Source organism: Rhamphochromis longiceps, linkage group LG18 (genome assembly GCF_057381845.1).
Source record: "Rhamphochromis longiceps isolate RC_006_pf linkage group LG18, R_longiceps_female_GT1.1, whole genome shotgun sequence".
In the NCBI taxonomy this organism is placed as follows: Eukaryota; Metazoa; Chordata; class Actinopteri; order Cichliformes; family Cichlidae; genus Rhamphochromis; species Rhamphochromis longiceps.
Window position 1 is genome coordinate 7,342,037 of NC_140574.1, and position 14,363 is coordinate 7,356,399.

General features: G+C 41.0%; 1 protein-coding gene across 6 annotated transcripts in view; it reads left to right on the forward strand.

Moving 5' to 3' along the window:
* The window catches only part of pard3ab (par-3 family cell polarity regulator alpha, b), a 250,370-nt gene that overhangs the window by 169,572 nt on the left and 66,435 nt on the right, over positions 1–14,363 (forward strand). For all 6 annotated transcript variants that reach the window (XM_085390426.1, XM_085390427.1, XM_085390428.1 and 3 more), the window contains 3 exons: positions 85–315; positions 1,438–1,678; positions 11,034–11,162. In XM_085390426.1, coding sequence (XP_085246552.1) covers positions 85–315; positions 1,438–1,678; positions 11,034–11,162 — 601 coding nt within the window. The remainder of the gene's footprint in view (positions 1–84; positions 316–1,437; positions 1,679–11,033; positions 11,163–14,363) is intronic.

Here is a 14,363-nt window from a genome sequence, read left to right on the forward strand (position 1 = left end):
CGCTTGAAGGCCTCTGCTGTGGATGGAGAGGTCTTGGTCAGAGTTGTTTGTTCATTCACTCCGTACCGCTATATCCCCCATCAGGTTCTTCCACAAAAGACGTGGGGCCATCGCTGGGCCTAAAGAAGTCCAGCTCGCTCGAGAGTCTCCAGACAGCAGTAGCAGAGGTAACTCTGAACGGGGACGTCCCCTTCCACAGGCCTCGCCCTCGTATCATCAGGGGGCGGGGCTGTAACGAAAGCTTCAGAGCAGCCATCGACAAATCCTACGACCGACCGGCCGCCACGGAAGAGGACGACGAGGGCATGGAGACATGTAAGGCATCAAATGGACCATTTTAATGTGACCGTCTTTTCGCAGCATCACAGGTTTGATTCCCACAGTGACCACGCTGTCCCCCTAACCGGGCGGTTCCTTCGCCTACACTGTGTCATGTGAAATGTTATGTGGCATTGCATTGGGTTACTAAAATGATGCCGACTCGCACGAACAGCAATGATGATTCCCAGCAGGGATCATTATTGAAACGGATGAAGTGTCAGTACCTAAAATTTTGAGGTGGCTTTCATGCTTGTGCATGGGAGTGATGGCATTCTGACTAATGCTCAATATCTGGCAGCTGATATTATCACTGCTTGTGGCAATGGCATATGGGTGAGTCAGGATGTAACCTGCACTGTATCAGATATCACAGGGTCACAGTGTCACTAAGGGGCAGCTTATGTGGAGTCGACAGAGGAGCTTCCATCTTTTGGGAAATCTGTTCAAATTTTAAACTGCTATATATAAAAAAAACAGCTTTTTAATTTATAGTAAAAGTCAAAATGTCTCAAAACCTCTCAAGCATACATTACTTTTTGAGCAGTGTTAAGTCAATTTAGGTAAAGATTACACAGGGTAACCTGATAAACAATCCTCCTTCTTTGCTTTAGTCTTTTTATTCTGTGTAATCATGAACTAAACAATCCAAATATAAGAACTGAGAATGAGACAGCAGTGTACCTACTGTATCTTTAATCTGATGTGCTGATTGTCCAATGACTCATTAACGATTCAATAACCGCAGTATTGCAAAAGTATGAAGATTATGTAATTTAGGTAGCGTACCACACCATAGTGTCATAAAACTCTACAAATGTGTCGCCGTTCACCATAAATCTGTGTCTAATAGTCTCTAATGGTTTCTGTCTCGTTTTAGAGCAGAGCTCTTTAAGCACTTGTAATATGTATTTAAATTGTATTAGTCTCTTGGTGCTTAGGAGACATAATTGCGCGTTTATGACTTATAGATTTTCATTTATTAAGGTTATTGATTTTCACATGTGCTACAGTCCATCTTAAAACTTACCTGTTCAATGGTTAACACGAACGCTTTCTCCGTTCCTTTCCAATTTTCTTCCCCTGTCGTCTTCTGTTTTTATCGCTCCCTTCCTTTAGTGGAGGAGGACACTGAGGAGAGTTCACGGTCGGGGAGAGACTCTGTGTCAACAGTAGCGGACCAGACGCCGCTGTCGATTACCGAAAAGCCACTGGTCAACGGCACAAACCGCACCAAAGAGGAGAAGAAGAAGGACAAAGACAAGGGAGGGAAGGAAAAGAAGAAGCCAGAGGGAGGGAAGGAGAAGGACAAGGGAAAACCTAAGAAGGGGATGTTGAAGGGACTTGGGGACATGTTCAGGTAAAGTTTTAAAACTTTTGAAGAGAGTAACAGTAACTAATCAAAGACTTTAGGGTTTCATTAAATAGCAATCAGAGCTGGAAGCAGACCAGTCCTCATTAAATTTTACAAAGTTCAGTTTAGTTTTAAAGAAATTTCTGTGCATGCAATGTCAATATTTTTAATATATGCAAACAGATTTAAGCTCGTGAGCTTATAATGCAACTAGGGTCATCTTATGGACTGAATCTGTGTATGTAGTCAGACACACACTTGCATTTTCTTTGTATTATTTTACTATTTTTACTTTTTTGTTCAACTTTGCCTGAGAACAAATTGCAAAACATAATCGCTCAGTTACGGAGGCCCTGAGAGGCCAAATGGACTGCAACTTAAGAAAACAACAGTAATAAGAAAAACGCTGCAAAAGCACACAAAACACAACGGAAATAGGAAAAAACAGATTTCCAAAAGCACAAGGGGAGTGTTTCTGGGGAGGCAATAACCTGACGGACCAGTTGCAGGAACCCAAAACTTGTTTGTTTTATCACGATTCATACAATACTGATGACGGATTTTTAAAACAACTTTATTTATCTCCAAGGGGCATTTAAGATAATAGTTAGGCTAACACACTTGCCTCTCATCTTTTCTTTCCACACAAAACCGATAGATCCTCCACTTCTTTTAAGTGTCTCCCAGCATAATTCTTAGCATATTTTGGTTCCTGCAAGTGGTCCGTTGGGTTATTGTCTCCCCAGAAACACTCCCCTTGTGCTTTTGGAAATTAGTTTTTTCCTATTTCCGTTGTGTTTTGTGTGCTTTTGCAGCATTTTTCTTATTACTGCTGTTTTCTTAAGTTGCAGTCCGTTTGGCCTCTCAGGGCCACCGTACACAGTGTGTTCATATTTTATCTTGAGGTGTTGTAACTTGTGTTTTGCCTTGTGTAGCAGACAAATCTGCCTCCAACGTGTGCGCTTGTCCCCTTAATAAAAGCACGACGGCAGCAGATGATTTTCATTTGGGTGTAAAAACGTCATGTCTTTGAGGGTTGCTGTGTCCTGTACCCCGCCTCCGTAACTTTTTAAGAGTGGAAAAAGAGAGAATCAATATCAGTTCAATATCTGATGTTCAATATCAGAGCTCGTGTCAAAGCCACAGTGATCGATGCCGTGAACAGTTGATACCGCCTCATTAAGTGAGCTTTGTGTTCTGTCTGCCTGCGTGAAGAGCAAGAACCTTAAATCACTCATTATAGGTCTAGACATGGACAAACTGAACTTTGTTTTTTTTATTGTTGTTTTTTAGACAGATGTAACATTTCGCCTCATTTTTGGAACGCTTGGTAGAACAGAAAGACCTGCATAATGGAGACGATTGACAAGCCTGTTATACAACCGTGGCACTGCTAAATAGTCTGAGGAAACCTTAATTAGACTCCCAGACAACTTGACCTTTGTGGTTTATCTCCCTCTAATTAATTTCTTTTCAGCCTCTGATATTACAACTGTTATGCTCTCTTATAGCTCAACAGCACACACAAACGCACCTCTCATTAGCGTGTTGTCTACATATTCCCTCCCCTTTCTCTGTCCCAATCCTCATTACTATTGGAGTACAGGTCGTTTGGTCTGCAGGTCTTCTCATCCGATTTGTTGGAAAGCTTTAGATCTTGCCAGTAATTTTATCTGTCTGTTATACTGACCAAAGTGACAGTGACACAGATTGGGGAAAACAGCGAGTATATCAGACAGAGTATCAATATTTGATGGGGAGAAATAATGAGGTCCACAGAGATGAGGAGATAACGAAAATATGTGCAAAAGAAGGACGGGGTTTGGAGCAACAGGTAGCGAAAGACAAACGCAATCTTTTGAAATAAAAAGTAGATGAGAGAATAAAAGGAGCTTTAAACTCATGAGGGTGGGGGAAGGGGAGTGGATTATGTGGATTTGAGGGGAATTTTAACAGTGAACGGTCAACATTTATAGATCAAGTTTATAAAATGGAGAACCAAAAATTAACATTAGAATGCTTTCAAAAATTTGTTTTTGCTATCAGTCAACTTAAACAGAAAAATAAATAAAAGACGTGAAAATTCAGATAAATATTTGGTGATACTGCCCTTTAAACAATAAGATCCTCTTGCTCAGTGTTTCAGGGAGTTTTTGCAGGTAGGCTGGGCTAGTAGTTGTTCTTTTCACTGAGATGGTACTGTAATAACTTTGTATAATTTAAGGTTTAAGCTTATCTTTATTTATCTCAAACTGGGCAGGGCCTAAAACGAGCCATTGTAATCTCTCTTTAAGCCAGCTTTGTTCTGATTGGCTGCCCCTTACAAACAGAGGGGCGTGTTCCTGAGATGACCATATTGAGAAAATCCCCTCTCGGTGACATCATACAGAATTAGGAGCAGGAAAGTCTCATATGGAGCTTAAATTAAACTTTAAGCCTTTTTTTGGGCATCATGCTGTCCACTAATACATCCACTGTAACACTACAGAATATAGTTAATGTGATATATAATATTTAATCCTCAAAACATAGGAGTAAAATGCAAAGTACAGAAAAGGGGGATCAGGGGTTGAGACAGTGCAGTAAGACAATAGTTGCATATAAACGCTACATTGTTATACACATCGACAAATACTGTAAATAATCCCACTATATTAATTTGACCTAATTAGCTCCAACATACACGTACTTGAAGATATGCATTGCACATACTGACATGCAGAGGTTTATAGATATGCACAAGCTGCAAATACATGCTGGCTTTTGGATTTAAAGTGACAGGGAAGCTCACGCGTACAATTTCGGTCACAGACAACCGCACACTGCAGTAATCTTCTTTCCTTTCTTACAGATGCACATGCATTCACACCGACTTAGCGCTACTTTCCTTCTTATCCTGCCATATGTTAATGATTGGCGTGTATTGTCAAAGCATCAATGTTATCCTGCTCTGATTGGCTCAATATTGCCCACATCAGATCTGGTCCATTAAAACGCCGTCTGGCTGCCTGTTTGATCCACGCCCAGTGTTTACTGGCCGAGACAGCTGTGTGCCCCAAAATAATGATGTGAGATGCATTCAATCCATCTGTCTGTGTGTGTAATCTGGACCTCATACTAATTTTAAAGGGCACATCCCAGAAAGTTTGGCTTCAGTAAACTTGATATTGAAGCAAGTTCCTGAAGAAGTTCAAATTTTGAGGGGACCGGTTCATTTTATGGATGCAAATTTTTAAGTTTAAACAGTAATTCCTCCAATTTCATCAAAATATAAAATATAAATATATTTAAACTGTTGTGTCTTATAATTCATACTACTGGGCAAGAAAGTATTGTATCTAAGAGGAAAATTAATAAAGTGTATTATTTACATCACAGTTTGTTGTTTATTTAGATAAATGACACTGGTAGAGACCTAATCTGAATATATATCATATCTGAACAGAGCAGGAAAAGCGTACATGTAGCTTTTTTACTAAAAGACACACAAAAAAAATACCACATCCAGATTCCAAAATAAGCATAAAGAGAAAATCCAAAGGAGGAAAAAAAGTCCCATCAACACCCACATTGTGTGACTGAAAGGTGATATGTGGGAGCTACAGTTTAGCGAACACCACAGCAGTGAGCATTTAGCAACAAATATGTTACTAAGAGGGGAAAAGCATTTGAATTTATGTATTCCATTAGTCAGTGTCAACACGTCGTGATGAAACTTAAGGCAAAGGCTGGCTGTGTGGAGAACAATGGCATAGGTTTTTATAAGTGTGTCCGTGTCACTCTGTGAATTGGGAAGTTTGAGACCAAGAGTAGCTGTACAGCATGTTAAGAGCTCCCGATGAGTGTCATGTGTTTGAGCGAGGCAGCGTTTGTGAGTGTCGGGGAGCTTTGATGTGTTAGCATGTAGGAGGAGTGGATCAAGAGAGGGAGGCCCTTAGAAGTTGGAGGACCGTGTGTGTGTCTGTGTACGCACTCGCGCACACGTGTGTGTGATCAACAGAGTTGCCACTGCCTGACCCTCTCATGTCTCGAAGGCCTCACACTCAGTCCCAATCAAAGCATCATTACCATCAGTCTCTGCCAACAGTGCGGCCCGCCAACTGTAGCCCTCCCTCCCCCTTTCTCCCGCTCCTCTCCTCTCTCGCTCTCTGATCATCACTTGGACACAGAAGCAACACCCAGTCTATGGGCTTGGCATCTGCGAACGTGGTCATTGCCCAGAAATTTGAGGGCTACACTAAATTTGCAGTGGTTTTAGTGCATGTTTGTGTGCGAGTAAGCGGAGCAAGCTTAGACTCGGAGATGGCTTGAACAGCGACGAGGAAAGATTAGTCATGGATGAAGGGACGTCAATGCATCGTGCTCTGTTATTTTGCTGCCCGCAAGATAAAATGCTAATAATTGCGGTCCTTATAGTCGTAGCTGTAATAATATATTTATGTTGAGGTATTGCATGTAGTGCTGGGTGTTCCTGCAACTTAAGACATGGTATTCAATCTTGCAACACTACACCAACAGTGATGCAGCATGAGTGGGCTTAGGAAAGCGGCAGTATTTTCAGTGATTTCACTTTGATTCGATTCTTTATTCTCTTCTTCATTTTCATTGGGTTCTCATTGGCTCTGCTTTGAGGGTCACCACCATCGCTAAGCAGAGACATTACATTCATGCAAATTAATTGCATGCTGTGTAGTCAAATGTTTGTGCATGTTGGAGGTATTTACCCTCTTTGTTGTGGCCAGTGTTGGGGTCATTACTCAAAAAAAAGTAGTTAGACATGTTACACAGAACACTTCGTGATTCTACTTTAGAAACACGAAGACTGCAGCCTGACTGCTCATCACTGCTCTTTTGTTACCTGTTGAAGTTCAGGGTCTGGACGCTGGGCTGGGGTCGGCATTCACTCAGCTTTAGCATCCCTATGGCTAGCTTAGCATTAGCATGCTGTCTGTCCAGGTGCTTATAAAGAGCCAAAGATTCATTAGCTGCATATTAGCAGTTGTTTCTGTCTTAGTTTGCACTTTAACATCGTGCATTCATACTTTTGTACAATAAAAATAAAAGTAATGTCATATCCACACTGTAGAAAGTACCACTGTTCCTCCTGGTGTGCAAATGCAACCGATGACCGGAATCGATAGCCAAGCAAACGAACAATTCCAAGGAATTGGACTGCTGGGAACTGGTTCTCGATTTTATCCTTAGTGGTTAATTGTAATAACAGTCCTTCCTATAAATCTGTGTACCAGATATGGTGAGTGAAATTCTAATGCGTTTCTGTTTCTATGTTACTTAGAGCTAATATGCAAGTATTTGTAAATGTGCTCCCATGCGGATCATGGCTGTGCCTTCGCTCGATGAGGGGAAATTCCACCCTGTCATCTAAATATAATCACTTCTGGGTCTTAAAAAACTAAGATGGGGCCAAATGGCGCATCGGGTGACATCTGGGTTGGTACATCGATCATTTATATGGATATATATTTATATATATAGTCCATGGTTAATCTGTGTATAGTGTAAGACAAATGTGAGGCATTCTGCAGACTCAGTATACAGCTGGATTGATTAAAATATTTTAAAACAGTGTAACAGTTCCATCATTGAAATAAATGACTGAAAAATTCCGATGAAACACCTTCCTTGGAGACATGAATTTATATGAGTAATTTCACATCAGGAAAAAAAGTTGGATTGATGAAAACTTTTGCAATAATCTAAATGTGGCCTCGATGTGACAGAAGACACCAAGGCAGCCTTAAAAATCTTAGTTTTAAAATTAAAGGTGTACACCTCAGCTGTGGATGTAATTCGATTAAATCAGGTCAGTCCATTCATTGGTTGTTGATGTTTTGCTCATGACCATCTGGTTGATAGTGTGTCTCTGCCCAGTGGAAATCAAAAACAAGTTACTTGGCAATTAGAGTTGCTCCTCACGCACGTCTGATTATGCGAGTTCCCGAAAAACTGCGGCACGCTACCAAAAACTTGTTTTCACTTTTTGTGCTATTAAAAGGATTAACGGTGTTTCACGGGTGGTCTGCTGAATTGAATCAGCTCAGTCCCTGACATTTTGAAGTGATCTTTTCAAACCGCAGAAAGCAGTCAAAGCCTCTTTATCGATGCTGTTGCACTCACAACACGAGGCGGGCCTAACTGTGCCTGGAATATAAGATTATTAAAAGCCCTGGTGTCATGGTTAATACTCGGTCTCCTCCTCAAAGTTTTCCTTTTCAGTCATAAATCACACTGTGCGGGTGTTTGCGCGCGTTTGTGTGTGTGTATGACAAGGCTGTTTTTTAAAAGGGGCTGTTAATGAAAGTTAGTGGTGTGGAGAAAGTGTCAACCGTCTCTCGCCGTGATAGATCACTCCTGCTCTTAGCATTAACGGCAGGCTGTCACTCTGAGCATTTCAGACAGCCGTAGTTAAATTAATCAAGTAATGGCCCTTAGTCTGCGCCCCTCCCCCCTCCAGCTGCAGTTTTTCCTCCTCATTCCTGTCTCTTAGCTTTTCTGTTTGTCTTCTACACTCCATGGTATCAGTATATGCTGTCTTTGGGGTTAGTACTTAGCACAACATTCAAGGGAAGTTGTATAGATGGTGTGAAAAACTAATTTGCAAAGCATTTTGTCTGTGTTGGGTATTAGATGGTAAAGATGTGACAGGAAGCGGGTCGAACTCTGAGCAGATCGCTCGTTTACCAGAAAGCAGCTTGCTTTTTCTTTAATTTATTTATTCACTCATTTTGTGGAGAAAGTTCACAAGCATTTACCCAGTTGACATGTTATGAGCATATGGATGATGCAACCCCATATTTAACTGTACCCCGGTACTTGGTCCAGCGGTCCTCAACCCCCGGGCCACGGACCGCAGTCGTTTGGTACCGGGCCGCGAGAGTTGTGAAATTTATGGTTTTCAGGGTTTTTATCGTTAACTCGGTTTCCCTGGGTCTTTTCCTGTGTTGTAGTTGTGTCTTTTATTTTGAAAGAAATATTCACGCGTTACCATAGCGACCAGAGAGCATTAAGGGGCAGAGAGGAGGATGTTACTCTCAATGTTGTTGGCGCATTTCAGGAGGACGCTGCTAATAAAGTTACACATTTACACATTGAATTCACGTTTATTATTATATTTACAAAGTACCACAGTTTTTGTCTCGGTCGTATCATTTTATTTTGTTGTATTTATCCGCGACACCTTAAAATATTGTCTGACATTAAACTGCTCCGTGGCGCAAAAAAGGTTGAGGACTGCTGCTTTAGTTCTGTGGAGCAGAAGTTGATCCACCAGTTTGAGCTATGCCTTCCTGTATGATGTCACCTTTATAGGTGCAGCTGAACTAGCGTGCGGTATCGAAGCGGTTTCTCCTTTTTTTTTAATGTCTGTGAATCTACTGAAACAAGATGCTAGCAGCGTTGCAGTGCAAGGGCAGGGACACAGCATTAATCAAAGTACCCTTGGTACTCTTTAGTTTCACAGTACCTAAAACAGCGTAAGGATATAACTTGCCAGGAGCAGCAGAATATTGTCACATAATTAACCTGAAATATAATTTATATCTGCGATGTTGTATCTTGGGTCAAGCTTTTTAACCAGATGCTTACAGTCCCGCTTTTCCGTCTTGTAGCCATATCAGGAATTTCTGCTCTCGCTCTCAGACTTGCTGTTGCGTACACCGAACATAAACACGCGGCCTCGCTAAAGCTGTGATATTGTGACTAATTTCCATACACTTTTTATCATACTCTTCTTTTTTTCATGTCTCATTTCATTGTATTTTTCCACAAAGAGAATTACACGATTCATATGACTTTAATTTAAATTTGCATTATGCATTTTTCTCTCCGGCCTGCATTCATTTATTTTTCTCTCTTACCTTTTCCCCCGCGCGCTGCCGTTTTCTTCTTTCTCTTTTATTTTTCAGTGTTTAACTCACTCCTACACTCTCTCACCTCTGGGTTTTATGTGCAGCTTCATTTGCTTGTTTTGTTGGTTCTTGTGCTTCTCTCATCGATTTACTTTTGTATTTACTTTTATTGCTTTCAGTTCTCTTTCTTCTGTATTGATTTCCATGCAAACCACAAATTCACGTACCTGTCATCTAAGTGTTTTTCTTCTTTCTCTTTTGGACTTATATTCAGGCAATTTACACTCATCCTCTTTATTCTTTAAATGGTAAATGGTAAATGGCCTGTATTTATATAGCGCTTTACTAGTCCCTATGGACCCCAAAGCACTTTAGACTACATTCAGTCATTCACCCATTCACGCACACATTCACACACTGGTGATGGCAGCTACATTGTAGCCACAGCCACCCTGGGGCGCACTGACAGAGGCGAGGCTGCCGGACACTGGCGCCACCGGGCCCTCTGACCACCACCAGTAGGCAACGGGTGAGGTGTCTTGCCCAAGGACACAACGACCGAGACTGTCCAAGCCGGGGCTCGAACCAGCAACCTTCCGATTACAAGGCGAACTCCCAACTCTTGAGCCACGATCGCCCCTTTAAGCGCCCTCTACTTTTGGAGTTTGCACTTTCTTTTTTTCCATCGCTCTTTCTTCTGAAGCTTTCTCACACAGACGCTCACACATTCCTTTCAAGGTAGTCTTTGTGCTCTTCGCCATAGTTTAGTTTTCGGTCTTAATGGTTCATTCAACGAGTTTCTCTTGTGCGTGTTCATTTTTTTCCTCTTGTTCGCTGTCTTCCTCTTTCATTAACACACAGACACACCTCTTTGGTTTTTTCTCAGCGCTGTCTCTTTCGAAGTCGTAGATATTCTCTGCGGACCAATTTCCCTGTGAATAATCACGGCGGTTCATTGTCGAAGCGAGCGTGCTGCCAAAGTCATTTCTTCAACAGGCTGCAGCTTTATACTGAGTCAATCAAGCTGAAATATCTTCGCAGTGCCTCCTATTCGGTGAATCGTCACTCCCTCCCTATGAATATAATTACTGTGATGGGCTGCGTCTACGCCTTCTCCACAACTTTAAAAGAACTGAATTGGGTTTGAATTTGTGAGAGCTACTTTTCAAATGCTTCATTTGTGGGCTTGATTAACTGTTAAGTCGTAGCAGTGGGCTGTTTCTGTGATCGCAGACAACATTTCAGCCGTATTGGTAAAAGTCGGGTTATTGTCAAGGTTCTGGCAGACCCATCTGTGTTTCAGACGACAGTTTTGCATCACATTAGCTGATTAAGAGTTTCTTGAAATTGCACCGTAGCTTCTGACTTTCTGTCTAGTCATGCAACTGCAGCAGTAACTTGTGACGAATCATAATTTGAATACAACAGAAAATATTAAAGTGAAGTATAGCAGCATTAATGAAGTGGTGGATATTAATTGTTTATGTCTTCAGGTTTGGGAAGCACCGAAAGGATGAGCGGCTGGGAGAAAAGATTGATCGTAAAGGCTCCAGCAAGTGGAGGCCAGAGGAGACGCAGGTGTCGGACGAGGAGACCATGAAGATGAGGATGGAGCAAGAAAGGTGAGGCAACTTATGGTTGGATAACGTGATATTGATTCATTAAAATCCTGAATCGATTTTTTTAATATTAATTTATTTTGCCCGAAACGCCAGAATCTCACGTTAAACCTCACAAAATTTCAACAACCACCAAACAGCTAAACAGTAAATGAGAGCAAGTACACGGATTCTGCACAAAGACGTAAACACAGAGCGCGCACCCGCCGACGGATCAGAATCAGCGAGATGTCGCCTTTCTCACCTGACGGCACGGACATGGTCGGAGCTGAAAGCCGACAGCTCGCTAATTCTGATGTTTCAGCGGAAAAAACAAGATTCAATCCGTGAATCTTGTTTTTTCTCTCTCTGTCTCTGTACTTCAAGAACAGTTTCCCGTCTAAAAATCAGTTTTCTTTATTCACTTGCTTATTACGCACACGTCTACCGTTGTTTACAGCGCTGTCGGCCGCTGTTTTTTTTCTTTTACGTACTTCCGACAAGAAAGCCTCATTTCTGCTGTTCAATACTGAACAAATTTAAACTTTTTAAAATTATGCAGATGTGCAAAACGCTTAGCTGTGTCTCTAATAAAACCGCTGTAACTTTGCTCTGCTTCACTTCAGCAGCATCAGGTAATGTTCATATGTTGATGGTTTTCTTTTGTTTTTGATCTACTGCAGAATATTTTTATAAAATCTCAGGCCAGGAAAGTTGCCTTCATGTTTTTCTGTGTTTTATCTTCAGCTACTTTGACACAAAGGCATCTGTGATGCTTACACCTTTGATAAAGTCTCGCAAGTGTTAGCTTTCTTTTTGTAGATATAAAAATATGGAAATGTACTGATGCATGATCTGAATTATAATATTTCTGACTCTGAGGCAAAATTTCCCGGGACCTTGTGAATCGGAATTGAATCGATTCTAGAAATCGGTGAAATAAAATTGAACTGAATTGAATTGATAAGTATTTAGCTGAGTCAGCAGTTCAGTGCAGGTGAGTTGAGCTCTTCCTCATTTACATTTATAGACCCAGCTTCTGCAGGGTGAAAACACAAAAAGAAAAGATTTGAAACAAACCGTATGTAGAAAAATTCTCAGACAAAGTCTCCTCACAGGGAAAAATATGTTTAGTGCCAAACCCAAATTATTCAAAAGTATGTGGACACCATTGTCCACATTTTACTGTACTTTTCTCTGGTTCTCAGCTAAGCACGTTATTATAGTTTCAAGGTTCTCTACCTGAACAGTCAATATTTGAGCATCAGTTCGTTGGACACGTATTGGGTTTTTTTAGTTAGAATCAGAAGACTGATTCAGAGGGTTCGTTTGGACATGCATCTCACTCACAGCAGCCATCAGGCTTTGGTTCACCTCACTGTTGCCAGCTAAGCAGCTTTGTTGCTAGGCTCAGCCGCTTTTCATACCTGAACCTACAGAAAGTACTGCTTTGCAAAGGTCTCACTGCAGCACTGGAGGCACAGCTCTGTTCAGCAGCGAGCTCATGCTCACAGGTCCCGTGGGTTGCATGATAAAAAAAAAAAAAACCACTCGCAGTAATCATTTAACTTGTAAAGATGACTCAAACTGTAGCACAACCATTATCTTTATTACATCTAAAGTTTCAGAGCCCAAAAAAAATGATGGTTGAAGCAGCACGGGATTTTCAGTTTAGTGTGAAAAATCTGAATGAAGCTGCATAAAAATTAATTGAAAGAGCTGCTTTCTCTGTTTAACAGTTTAATAAATCGATCGTCTCTGTGTTTAAATAATGACTACACGGTTAAAGAACCTGTGCCTTCTTTTGCTTTTACTACGTGGGTGCCCAAAACTAAAAAGCCTCAAGTGGCAAGTCCTTTTCCCACTGCAACCCACTCTTTCCTCACCAAAGGAAATGTCAGGCAGGCACAGTGCCAGGTTTTTGGGGGGGGGCAGCAGTTTATAAATGCCAAGGCCATTACAGCCCTGCCAGCTAATTAAATCCCTTGCTCTTGGTGTAGGGCAAGAGTCATTACTCCCCACAGTTGCTTATTATGAAAATTTGGTTTGTAGTCTTCCTTTGCGCCTGCAGAGCAGATAGTCTAATAATATGATAATGGCTGAGTCTTTATTTTTAATTGGTTTAAAGTTAACGCAAAGGCCACGTCAGATGATTTGGTTGTTATGCTGGATATAGTTAAAAGTTCAGACTGGTCCTTTTGTGTGTTAATCCCGTCCAAGACAGACTCAAGATAGACAAGGCGGACTCACTTTTTCGTTTAATAAGAGATTTGCCATACACTGAAAGTAAATACTGGACTCTGTTCAGAGATGAGTACTAGCTACTTATTTCTTGCCCTTAAATATCACAGTCACGTGTGTTTGTTACACACAACTTGGACTATTTAAGCCTGTTCAGGACTCCATTATGTTATTTCACATGCATAAAAACACGGATGACACAAATTACATGTAGCCTACTGTAATGCTTTTGCAATAACGTTCTGATTCAAAGTAGATTAAACTGCGTTTGCTTTTATTTCCAACTCTCAGAGAGGTGAAGCTTTTTGAGCTCAAAACAGAAGTAGAAGTTTACAGAACTTAGATTTTTTTTTTGTTGTGCTGTTAAATGAAATGTAGGTTACATTATTTTTAAACTATATTAACCTTGATTTATTAGCATCATAAAATGTGAATTAGTTATCAGCCTATTTCTAGCTGATAAAGCATAAGTCTCATTAAAAGTCATACTAGAAATACTAGAAGTAAAGATGGCATGTTGGGGTTTTTTTTCTTAGGTTTTTAGGTTGAGTTGTAGATTCTCAGTTCTCTTTGTTAGTGTGAACAATTTTAGTTGTGTTGAGTTCTTGGGGCCAAAGAGCCAAAAGAAATCTGGCAAAATGGTTACAAGAGAAACCAAAAAATGTCCAGAGAGCAGTAAAAAGTTCCTGTTTTGAAGCAGAAAATAAAATGAGATCATAGTATTTCTTAGGTCAATGTGTTAATTAGTTTATAATGTGTTTGCTCTTAGAGGCACTCCATCCAGGCGTGACTCATCCCTGAACACCCCAAAAGCACAAACACGCTTCTTGTTTATATTTAAGCTGAGAGATGCTGATATTGACCGAGAGATCCCTCGGAGCACATGCTCAGACTGCGGCTACCTTGGTGTTAAACAACGATCCAGTTTGCTGTATTGCCAAGCCGCTCTGCAGAGGTTCCGTTGGGAACTTCGGCACCTCACTG